Raw genomic sequence first — 12,765 nt, forward strand, 5'->3', positions numbered from 1 at the left:
GATAGTTTCTACCTTTTTAATAAAAGACATTTTAAAACTCTTAAACATTACTCCAATTTTATTGAGGAAAATATAACACCTAAAAAAATCCTCCTTGATTTAGAAATACTTCCTAACAGAAATCAAGACAAAAAAATCTCTCAACCTTCAGATTTCTTGCAGTGAGGGCAGGAGGTACCTGGCATAAAACACATTCTCACAGATTTATGAAAGCAGTCTGATGTGGCAGTTCGTAAAAGTTTTCAAGTCTTATCTCCATCTTTTGTGGGATTCATTCAAGGGAAACTCACAAAAAAAATCTCTTTTCACCCTACCACTCGCACGGTGCAGCCAACGGCCCACAGTAAAGTGCTCAGCAGTATGACTGCCAGTGTAGGATATAAGCTTGGACTTGCTCTATTCCAGTTTATTCTGATGGTTCTTGAGGTATGTCCTACGTGAGAAAAAGATTCCAGTTTAATTCTGCTGTGTTCACCCTTTGGTCTCCTGATTGATTTTTTTCCCCAAAATATTATTCCATTACGCACTTGAATTTCCTGGTTTTCTTCTAAAAATGCATCTCAAATGAAAACATGCACATATTCCCCACCTGTATTTGTGAGGAACTGAGGTACATGATGAAGATCCGTTGTATAATGCTGGTTCTTAAACACGAGGGAAGAACATATGCTTACAGTGCACACGATAAAGGAGGTATTTTTACAGAAAAGTTGCTGTAGACCTGACAGTTGTTACCAGTGGAAAAACAGCTGGGCTATACATTTCTTCTCTTTATCCCATTCCAAACCAAAACCAGCAAGAACTGTGTGTTCCTCAGCTTTCCCATGATTCTCAAAACCTCAGCATGAGAGTTCAAGATCACTTTTTCATCACAGTTGTAAATGAAACCTACAAGAAAATGATCAAGGCAGAAAAAAAAAGTTATTAAATGAGAAAAGGAAATTCATAAGGAATTGAAGTAAAACAGAAAACAAAAATTTAAAAACCAGGACTAAGAGCTAGTTCTGTCCATGAAACATCTTAATAAACTAAGAACTTGTAAATCCTATAGTGTCAGTAATTAGAAATCACACAAGCAAAAAATCCACCAACATTCAGCTCTATTCTGATGCACCACAGAAATCAGCAGCCCAAGTTCTCAGTAAGGCAGACTGCCCACATCCTTCAGAGGTTTACAGCCCTGAAAAAACCAAATGATTTAAAATCCAGGCTTTAGAAAAACCTCTTGGAGGGTCTTGGATTCAGACATAACTTCTGCCACTGCTAAGGAAACTACAACTGCCACTTATTTCCAATTTTTTCATGTCTTGAAGCCCTGAAGAATCTACACTCTTAGTTCCCTTGATGTTGGGCAGCACCCTTTGCCTAAGTCCCTCCATTTTCAAGGAATATCCAAGAAACACATCTTGAAATATATCCTCTCTGTAACAATGGCCTTGCAATCTTGTTTTCCCAAAACAACGGTAATGAAGAACTTCAGCACATACTTCACCTCCTAGATATTAACTTAGCAATTGCCAGGAGGAAAGTACATGCTGATCTTTACCCACTGCAGTGAAGCACACAAAATCCATACTGTTTGTGTGGTTTTAAGGACAAAATGTAACCACTGGTCAGCATGACCTAATTCAAGAGAACAAGCAAGCCAAGAGTTTCTTCGAAGACTTCTTTTTAATCAAAGCTTCACAGAGAAACAGTCGAGTATCTAGATGGTTGTGATCTCAAGTAATAAGCAGAGTACTGTCCAGAGCATGCCTCTGATCCACCAAACACATCAGATAAATTAAAGAGTTGTTTAAAAAACACAAAGTTCTTCTCTCACTCAGATTAAACTCTGTATGCCATAGGAACTCAGCACTTGCATCCACCCCTTCAAGAATAATAGATACATACCTAACTAAGCAAAATACAGTCATCAAAATGTTAAATACGTGGCATTAGTTCTTAATAGAGAAGTCTGTATGCCAAGAATTATGAAAGGATGTGCAGGCTGTGAGGAAACCAATAAGAAATGAAACTACTGTGGTGCAAGGTAATCTCTGGGTTGTCCCTTCCCTTCTCCTTTTTGCTGTATTTTCTCTAGTTTTTTCAATAATATGCTATCATTAGAATTTCTAAATTGGGCATCCAAGGTATTAGTATTAGTATCAAAGCCAACAAGGTGGAGGAAGATTATGATATTTAATTAAATCTAGTAGACCTATGGTAACACAAAGAAACAAATTACGTCAAAATGCATTACAAGTGTTTACACTTTTGAAAGCAAATGGAAAGGTCAAATCCACCCAGTTATTCCTCACTGACAGCCCCGTTTCTCACAGACACCGTGGCACAGATACACACTGGGGAAGGCCTTCAAGGAGTAAATAATGGCTTTATAAAATTGTCATACATAAACTTCCACGTATCTGAGCAGAATGCAAAGATAAATGTTCTGAGTTGCTAACTATGCTACTCTGCTGGTAGAGAAACAAATAGAAGATTAACTGCTTGATTTCATTATCAGTTTGCAGCAAGTAAATGAGAACATTCAAAGTCCAGTCCACTGATGTGTGACTTTCAAATATTATTATACATAAACTTTGATTATACCTGTGTCACCATTAGGACAAACTGAAGTTGTATCACTTACTTCTTGCAATACTTGTCCCAGTGTCTCTCTGCTGTGAATGCGTTTCCTGTTGAAAACCAAAAGTACATTTACACTTCTGCACAAAGCACAGGGGGATTTGCAAACATCAACTGTTACACTAGGCGTGGTTCCACATCCTTATCCACACGGAATCTTAACACAATCTTATCAAATCTACAAACTTTGAGTCAGACCTGCTATCACTCAGCGAGGTGTAAAAACTCACTGCAGCTTCTCCTACACAAACAAATGTTGTTTGTTAAAAAGCTTACTAAGCTTTCAGCATAAGTCCAAGCAACTGCATGCAGTGACAATGAGTCATGTGAGCACATATTCTCTGAACCTAGAGAATATGCTGTTGTTCAGCAACTGATGCAAGAAGATTAACCACACTGTTACTTCAGTCATTCTTCCAACATAATCAAAGATGGTAAGCAGTGCTTGCTACGAAGACCTGAAGAGGAAAAATGAAGATTCTTCTACCAGAAGTGACAGTAACTATAGTTACAGTTTCTGAACACCCTGCAATATGCATACTACGAATTACTGTAGATCCAAACAGAAAGCAGCAAATTTTTACCTGTCTATTTTGGTTGCTATGATCACTGTAAAACTGCCTTCTGTGTTGGGCAGGTACGTAGATGGTATAATTACATAACTTCCAGCAGGGAGCCTGCACAGTCTGCTTACTTCCTGTGAATAGCAGTGAGGTACACAGCTCACCAGTGGCTCCAAGTGCAGAAAAGAGGAAGTATTTGGCTTCCAACTGCTGTTAGGTACCTGCAAAAAAAAAAAAAGAAAGAAAAATGAAAGCATGCTTATCTTTTCAACACAGGTATACCTGTGCCAGATGTACCACAGTAAGATATGTTCTGCATGTAATCTGCTCCAAACACTCACTCTTATGTACAGAACTATAGAGGAAACATTCTCTGAAAATAAAGCCAGCTGAGTGCTGTAGAAAAGAAATAAAAGAGCACACTTTATCTGTTTCACACACACATTTTTCATATTTGCCAACGTCTGTAAAAGCCTCGTGTCACTGACTCACTCAGAGTTCACACTCTACTAAGCCTACATCTGGCAAACAAGTCTTACCTGGAAGATATGAAAACCTATTGCACGACACTTGCTGTCCTGGCAGTGCTGACGGAGGGTGATTTTCACACTGCTTTTTCCTGGTCCTGCAGGAATGGAGAGGGGAAAGCAGGGATTGATATGGAAGGAGGGGAAGTTCCTGCTGCCTCCAGCACTTTGCCCATTTTTCCAGCATCCTTCCAGCTGCAGCGTTTCCCATTCACCTACTGGGAGTTCTTCAGTAAGAGCAGCATCTGTGGGTGGTGGTTTTATCTCACTGTCAAACACAAGAAAGAAAACAAAACGCAACAGAACAGGTATGATTTCACAAAACTAGAAAACCAGCTCGCAGAAATAAATCAATATTACATAAACTTACAGGAACACAGTCCAAAGCATACACTGCGTTGTTTGTTTGTACATCTACCACATCTTCAGTCACAAACTACCACTTACCTGCTGACCTGATCACTGCAACATTAATACCTATTTCAATCTAGCCCAGAATCATTTGGCATTTATTATCAACACCAGTCCCACAGCATCCAAAACAATATTTCAGCATAAGGACAGATGGTATATTTGAAGTTATTCCCAATCCTCCATTCACTTAAGAACACAACAGCTGTTCTGATATTCTACGATTGTCATTTAAACTCACATCCAACACCTGTTTCAGACTTAGCAGTGTTACACTTAACAGCAGTAGATGAGAGGACATTTGCCCTGAAGTGCTCTGCAGGTGCTGTACATTCAGAAAAATATATTGCCAACACAAGCCCATGTCTTACACCCCAAAATTAGCAAAATTAGCCTCGTTTTGCAGACCTTTATTCAGCCTAACACTTGATGACATTTTGCCTCCAAATTCAACAGAGTAAACGATCTGACTTTATAGTGTGACTTGTCAGCTTCTGTCCAAGAGCATACCAAAAAACCCATGAACAGCTTTTAAACACGTTGTCAGTGGTACATTTTGCCTCCATGCTTATCAGGCACAAGCAATTAGACACGTCCATATTCTTTCAAGTTTACTGGAAGAAGATACAACTTGGCTGACACCACACAATCATCATGTCTCCATATGCATTTATTTTAGGTGTGTGGTCACCAAGGCAGACTTGCTCATGAGTAACTGACTTTAAAGTGTTGGGATATCTGCTACAGCTAAGAAAAAAGTATGTAAGTGATCTGAAGCTACTGGACTGACATTGCTGATGTCTCAGGTTGGATCAGCAAGCATTGTTATACAGAAAAAAAACGCTTTCTCAAGTTCATTACAAAAAACTTAATTTCTATCACAAGCTACAAGGGAAGATCAAATAGGACACAACATGGAGTGATGCTTACAAGTATTTTTGCAAACACCTCAGTACTATCTGGGTTGAATGCTTTAACTCAAGACACAACCCTTCATTCAGCTAAGCAAGACAGCACTGATGTCAGTGCTATTTTTCACACTTGGCCTTGCAAAGATGAGCTACAAGTATGATGTCACCCAAGTTCACTGCAGACTCTGCATTTGCATTTGAAACTGTACTGCTCACTCTGAAAAGTGTTGTACACCTGGCAACCTGTCAGTATGTGTGCCAACACTTTTTCCACTATACTTGATAACATACAGCTCTTTTCCATCATCCACTGTGGTAAGATAGCTTCTGTGGTACACCTGCATTTTTCCCAACACTAAGAAAGATCAGGATACTACTCATCTCATTACTTCTGATGTGTGACACTTTAAACAATTAGCCATAACACATAAGAGCTGCTTCATCCGAAAAACAAGGAGATGGAAGAATGCCTCCATAGATACAAAGAGAAAACTATACTATAATTTGGTATTGTGCACAACTGTTCAGAACCACTTTGAACATTTTCATACTGTGCAAATGCATCTTCATGCCTCTGTTCGTACCCACAAGAAGTTTTCTCCTTTTTAAACATACCTGAGAGAGATTCTTCCCGTAGAAAATACACGAAGCAAGAAATGCCCTACAGCATCTTTCAGGAAAGTGCTGGGAACAACAAGGTAGTACCCAGGAGAAAGGTCGCAGCATACATGCACTTCTCTGTCATAGGAATGGCAGACGGTACCTACAACTGGAGGAGCAGAGAGGGTCTTTGGAAGGTTAAATCGTTTCTTCTCCACCTAGAACAGATGCATAATGATGCACGGTGGTTTAGGAAAATTGAGCAGTTTGTAACAAAAGCAATCAAATACTGTTTAGACACACCTACATTTACAAAATGAAACAAGGAAGAGAGTATCAGCAGGCAAGCAGATTATCAAAGAGGAACAGAAAGCATTAATATTCAGAAGTAAAATTTGGAATACCATTAAGTGACCAGCCTGAAATGTCACTCACTGGTTTGGAATAATCCCAAACGTTCCACTGTACGGCACTCACAGAGTAGAATCAAGTGCTGGTTCATACCCAGGTTGTACAGACTAACTTTGTGACATACTCAGGACATAAATCAGAGGTGGAAAATGTTTAAACAGTGGAATTATATCACTGTTGTAAGGAACAAATTATTTTAGTCAGATGTTTCAATAGTGCCTTAAGACTTCTACTTGCAAGAGAAATACGTCGCTTCCAATTACCTTCCAGACATGCAATCCCACAGCCTGATATTTCTTCCCCTGCATGCCTTCAGTCAAAGACAGATTTTCATCTACTAAGCGAGTCAGATTTTTAATTCTTCCAGCCCAGTCAGCACTGTATTTTCTGTGTTTCTGCAGCAGAGCAATGCACACCTCGCTCTTCTCACAGACTCTCAGCCAGAACTTAGGGTTGGTAGGGAAGCTGCTGTTGTTACGGCAGCCACCTGCAGACTGGCCTCTCACCCAGGATCCAAAAAGATTCCGAGAGTGATACAGCACTTTCTCTAACAAAATAAGAAAAAAAACTTCAGACACCAGAGGTCATTTATTTTATCCAACAAGTATAGGGCAGAGATTTCCCAGCCCCAAAAAATATGGTGTGGTAGCCTTGATGCTTTCTCTCAGTAGACACTCATGAACAGATTTTGAGAAAAATGAAAATGAATGTCATGACTGGTAATGGCAGACTGATATGACTTTTACAAGTAACAAAAAATTGGTTTCAGAAATCTGATGTTTGTATCTTACAAAGAAAAAAAGAATCTCAAAGCTCTGCAGAGCAATAGCCATCTAGAGAATGCTCATCTCTCAACAAACTAGTAAGTATCCAGAGCTCAGAAGAGTATCAAAGCCTCTTCTAAAGATCTTCAATTTCCTCTCACCCCTCTACTCTTCCCAGAAGTAGAGACAGAAAAGACCTACAGGCATAGAAGAGAGGGAAAGACTGATACAGAGAAATTACAGTCTACTTGCAGCTATTTGCAATTCAAATCACTCCTTCCCACTGATTTAATATTATCCATACAAGAAAGATGTTTTTTCATACCACACCTGTATAGAGGCTCTGCAGTTGTCCTTCCTCATTCACTGGAAAGCCCACAGTAATCTCATCAAATTCTCTGAAAAATTCCTCTTCATCAACCCAGAATTCTCCCTCTTGGATCTGTGAGAGGAGTTCAGAGGCAACCATTGGATCCAGCTGGCTCCATCCTTCACCACTACACACAAGACAAGAGTTAAAACACGGTTCTTCACACAATAAAAATTCCATAACAATCTTTTGTTCTTTGTAGCAGATTTGCATAGCAGGACAATAGAAGGAGGTTTCTTCATTTTAGTGTCAAAGACTTGCCAAGAATTCTTCCTGGATACAACCTGCTGGTCAGCGAGACGCATCATCAAAAGTACAAATCATAACATTTCAAAGAAAACAAACAAACAGCAGTCTAAATATTCCAACACTTCTCAAAATAAGCTCCTAGGGCCTGTCCTTTTCTTCTAACAACCTGCCTATTTTGCCATCTGAATTATTAACAATAATTCTGCATTGTCTTTAAAACATCTCTCTTTATATCTACTTGGCATCAATTCTAGTTTCTCCTATTCGTGTTAACCTGCATAAATAGAAAAAGCAGACAAGCAGAACAAACCTACTCACCCCTCACACCAAGGACCTCTCCAGCACCGCCTCCCCCACGGATTTCGTATTCGTAGGAGGATGATTTCCTTGCCTGACACTTCAGAAAGATTCAACATGTCTGTCACTATAAAAGCATGAAATTCTCCTAGCTCACTTGCACCTGAATAGGAGAGATAATAACAACAACCTAGAATTAGAATGTATATAAAAGAATCCAGACATCATTTCACAAAGACAGACTTTAAATCATTCGGTGAAAGAAAGCAAAACAAAGAAATTGTTTATTGGATCAGTATTAAAATGGCATTAAAAAAAGATCGCAACTATATAGAAATAAAACAAATAAAAATTTTAAAGCATGTTAACTCCCTGTTGATCTCAAGTATCTACAAACCCTCAGTGATTTTTTTCTAGCTATTTTGGGGGTTGGCTTTGGGTGATTCTTCTGTTATTTGCTCTGAGAATGAAACTTAACAACCTCCCACGCATCTAACATAAAAAGCATCTCCCAAAAAACCCCTCCATCCTGAACCTAACAACATCTTTAAATCCTTCTTTATCCAAGGTTACACAAAATCACACCACGCAGCTCACAATACAGCAGTCAGCAGTATGCAATGGCTGGCTGCCTTGTGCTCAGAGCAACATCAATCACAATCACCATTTGTTTTAAATGAACTTTACTGTTACCTTGTCTGGAATTGAGGACTGAGCAGCTTATCACACATTGCTCTTTCAAAACCATTAATCTCCTAAACACTTCTTTCTTCAAAACCATGCCAGACTTCTCCTTCCCTGTGTTTCTTGCAGGGTCTTTCAAGGCCCATCTTTCAGCAATGCCTCCAGTCAGATCTACCAAAGCATCTGCCACCTGCCCTGCCCACAGCTGCTCGTAAGATCCATGCACTCTATGGGAAAACAAACACACAGAAAATGTTTCTACAAACAGCAGAACTAAGGAAACAAAGTTCCTGTGTTCTTACTATCCTGCCCATTCCCAGGTAAGCAAGAGGAAATCCACAATTTACTTTACAGAACAAATAATCTAAAGAACAAACCCTAACAAACCCATCAAACAATGAGATGCCTGATGGGTTTGAATTCATTCCTTCCTATATAGAAACTGCTTCAGCCTTGATGTTTGTACCTTATTTGCACATCAGCTTTCACAATGTAATAACTGCTTACTGCATATTAACATTTGTTCCTCCTCTAGGAAGAGGATTAAAATGATTTAATTTTGTTCCCTCTGCACAAGGTGTGAAGAAACCACTTCATACTTAAGGGCTTTTTCTGCCCTCTGCTGGCAGTCACACCATCCTCCCCCCAGATTCTTTTGTACATTTGATGTCAGTACATTTTTCTACATTTCCCCACGTATAGGAAAAACTGGCAACCATTATCCTTTACATCGACTTACAGAGATCTATGCCCAAAATTCTGACTATGCCAAGTCAGATGTTGAAGCAAGCAAAAGGTAAGACAGACGAATATTCTACCCCCCTTCATTCCCCTCAGTAACAGGGCTCACATACTTTGCATAAGCTTTTTCCAATAGAGGAAGCCAAAACAAATCTTCTGTCTGACATTGGGAAAAACAGAGTTTACCACCAAGGCAAGGCAAACGATCATCAATGGTTACTTCCACCCAGTGTCCAAACTGCCAGACGTGGCAGGTGAAACGGCCTTGATACAACTCATCTGCCCAGCTGGGCTGACCTGGAGGGAACACCTACAGGACAAAAAGCTCAAATCAAGACAAATAATGAATGGTTATTGTTTCAATAAAGAAAACTAGTTTAAATTAGGCTGAATGTCAACCCCTTGTAATAAGTGAAAAAAGAAAGACACGGTGCAGTAAAACTAAGCCTAACAAAAGTGATATTCACGTAGAGGCTTGGGATTAAAAAAAAGCAATATACATATGTAAATCAGGAAAAAAATTCTGGAATATGAAACAACTTCTCTATACCTTATTCAGCAGGTATTTACTCTTCTGCAAAGCTACACAGGCACAAAGGAACCAACAGTCTCCCAGGATTCCTTGCTTCACCTGCACGTCCTGCAGATTGTTTGAAAATAACCGAGGAGTAGAGCAAATGTCCTGCATTAAAAGAAGGGAAATTGAAGTTGAACTTTGCACAACAGGCTAAGGAAGACTATGATTTGGAGAACTGGAGGGCACAGAGGCCTCTCTCAAAATAATGGAGCTTTTACCTTTTACATTTCTTCTCCAGACTCAGCCCAACTAGGCAATAACAATGACCATCTTGTGGCTTTTTACAGGTAGTTTATGTGAGGAAAAACTTGTTGTCATATAGATTTTATGGCACAAACACCATCACTGAGTGCAACCGCATCAGAAGGACCAATAAGTGAAAGACAACTGAATTCACCAGTTCTTTGCGAGATATATGACCAACTGGGATAGAACAGATGCCATTCACTTCACACTGCACACCCCAATTTCCAAGAATCTCCAAACTTGTATGATAAAAAAACCTTTTCCAGGACAAATAAATATGGATTGCTTGCTAGTGGAAGAGATTGCTACAAATGCAGGGTCTTGAACTACTCAATCTGATCTGAAAGCGAGCTTTTAAAATGGTTCTTCTCTCACCTGCAAGCACTGGGAATTAACTGATCAGCCCTCAGTAGTAATGTAGGTACAATGTACAAAACAAAGCTGCTCACTGGGCTCTGCGAAATCTTCTCTTTGTTAATTGTATCTGACAACAATAGCTCCATCTCTGTTCTACAACTACCCTGGACTTAGGGCAGTGAATTCACTTCATTATGTTTTTACAGCCTTATTCTTTTCCCCACTCAGAACCATTTGGATGCTGGATGGGATGCTTAAAGGCCATCTGGTCCAACCTCCTGCACTGAACAGGGACACCTACAGCTCTGTCAGGTGCTCAGAGCCCCATTCAGTCCGACCTTGGTTGTCTCCAGGGATGGAGCACCACCAGCTCTGTGCAATCTGTGCCAGTGCCTCATCACCCTTATCATAAACAACTTTTTTCTTATTCCTAACATAAATATCCCCTTTTTTTAGTTTCAAACCACTTCCCCTTGTCCTGTCACAACAGATGCTACTGAAGAGACCGTTGCCCTTCTTTCTTACAACCGCCCTTCAGGTACTGAAAGGGAATCATAAATATTTTATTTACGTTGAAGGTATTATGGAAATGTATCCTACACTTTTTAGCTTGCACATGGCTTGCTCCAAAATCCAGCCATTAGTTTAAAAGCAATACGACAAGAACAGCCTAACAATAATAACTAAAATGAAATGACAACAAAAAACAGTTTTCTTTCTTGTTATCAAAGCACAATTTTTCCTCAGCAACAGCAAAGGGATCAATACAAACACTACAATCTGGTTGTCTTCAAGACAATTAAACAACATTTTGAAGAAATGAGAATGACAGGGATATTGAACTTGATACATGCATAATTTGTATAAGGAAATGTATTTCATAGAATCATAGAATGGCCTGGGTTAAAAAGGACCACAATGATCATCTAGTTCCAACCACTCTGCTGTGTGCAGTGTTGCCAACCATCAGACCAGGCTGCCCAGAGCCACATCCAGCCTGGCCTTGAATGCCTCCAGGGATGGGGCATCCACAACATCCTTGGGCAACCTGTTCCAGTGCCTCACCACCCTCTGACTGACAAACTTCCTCCTAATATCTAACCTAAAGCTCCCCTGTCTTAGTTTAAAACCATTGCCCCTCGTCCTATCAATATCCACCCTTGTAAATAGCCATTCCCCCCTCCTCTTACAACAGAATGCCCTAAATTCTACCAGCACCGTGGAATGCCGAAGTTGCAGCAGGAATTTGGAATCACAATTACACAAAAGCACAGGCTTTTCTATCTCAGAACTCACCTGAGGTCTCAACCACGATATCTCACCCCTGAACCGGGCGAGCGGGGTGCAGGAATCAAAGAATATGGAAGCGTCGCTGGCAGGGAAGGCAGGGTCCGTGTACAGCTCTCTCCTCACCATCAGCTGCTTTGTCTCTCCCAGCATTTTCAATGCAATCCCAGGCGGCTCTGCCGGCTGTTCCCAAGACTCTGTTTCCGAGCATCACCCTAGAACGCAAACGAGCGTCGTAACCGAGAAACCACGAAGAAGCACAAGCGTTAGCGCCCACGAAGGGAAAGGCTCTCTCACTGTTCCCACCGAGCTCCCCGAGCCACGCCATCGCCGCTTCCTTTCAGCGCCGGCTGCCGCTCCCGGGGCTCCCCGATCTGACGGGAAACAAGAGGAGGCCTCAGCTCCCCCAGCAGCCCCCACCACCTCCCTCACCCCAGTTCGGCCCGCTCCCCCCCACCAACCCCACCCCCTGCGGCCTTCCCCGCCCCCCTCACCGCAGGGCAGGCCCCGCCGCCATGCCCGGAGCGGCCGTTCCCTGAGCAACGCAGGACACCTCCGCCCTCTCCTCTCAGCCCAGAGGTAACGGATTGAGGCGACGACCAATGAGAAGGCGGAAAGCGAGCACGTGACACCGGCTCCGCCAATCCGCGGCCGCCTGGCCCTGAGGGACAGGGTGGTTCCCAGCGCGCCTCGCGGCGCTGAGGGGAGCGCGGCGGGAAGAAGTGCGGGTGTGCTGTGCTCCTCTGTTGCCCGTAGCTTCAGCCCCTCACCGCTGCCTGTGGTCACGTTCGGGCTTTCCATCCTTGTGTGACCCAAAAAAGACATTTAAACAGGCTGCTGAGCCAGCGCGGGGATGCGGCGCTCACCAAAAAGCAGCGCCGTGCCGAAAAACCGCAAAGCACGCTGCTATGGTTCGTTTCTGTCAGAAATGAGCACAAGTCGTCACTCAGCCCCACGGGCAGCGCTGCCCGGGGATGGGCTGACCCAGAAACGTTCCCGCTGCAAGCACAAGGCTGTAAGAATGTCATCCACAAAGGCTTCCCACAGCTGAGCTGTGTCCGTTCAGGCACCAGCACAATGGCAGGCAATAAGGGCTCCTTGTCTGTGGCTCACAGCTGCAAGGCACGGACGTGGACGGGGCT

The 12,765-nt window shown here is 41.8% G+C and overlaps 1 protein-coding gene across 7 annotated transcripts; it reads right to left on the reverse strand.

Annotated features, from left to right (window-relative positions):
• Window positions 1-2: 2 nt before the first annotated feature.
• CAPN10 (calpain 10) lies at window positions 3-12,242 on the reverse strand. Of its 7 annotated transcripts, none has more exons than XM_010716813.4 (14): window positions 12,118-12,210; window positions 11,930-11,997; window positions 11,633-11,838; window positions 9,707-9,838; window positions 9,270-9,466; window positions 8,425-8,642; window positions 7,753-7,894; window positions 7,146-7,312; window positions 6,315-6,598; window positions 5,656-5,858; window positions 3,731-3,986; window positions 3,213-3,412; window positions 2,633-2,678; window positions 3-888 (listed from the first exon to the last, which is right to left on the reverse strand). In XM_010716813.4, the coding sequence occupies exons 3-14, from the start codon at window positions 11,774-11,776 to the stop codon at window positions 859-861; spliced, it is 2,019 nt and encodes a 672-aa protein (XP_010715115.1). In that variant the 5' UTR covers window positions 11,777-11,838; window positions 11,930-11,997; window positions 12,118-12,210; the 3' UTR covers window positions 3-858. The 7 variants fall into 7 exon arrangements, with proteins under 7 accessions (XP_010715115.1, XP_085089606.1, XP_003209214.1 ...); XM_085233480.1 differs by lacking the exon at window positions 12,118-12,210 and having other exon boundaries at window positions 3,731-3,816; window positions 3,934-3,986; window positions 11,930-12,081; XM_003209166.5 differs by lacking the exon at window positions 11,930-11,997 and having other exon boundaries at window positions 12,118-12,242.
• Window positions 12,243-12,765: the final 523 nt, after the last annotated feature.

This window comes from Meleagris gallopavo, chromosome 11 (assembly GCF_905368555.1).
Source record: "Meleagris gallopavo chromosome 11, MGAL_WU_HG_1.1, whole genome shotgun sequence".
Taxonomy (NCBI): Eukaryota; Metazoa; Chordata; class Aves; order Galliformes; family Phasianidae; genus Meleagris; species Meleagris gallopavo.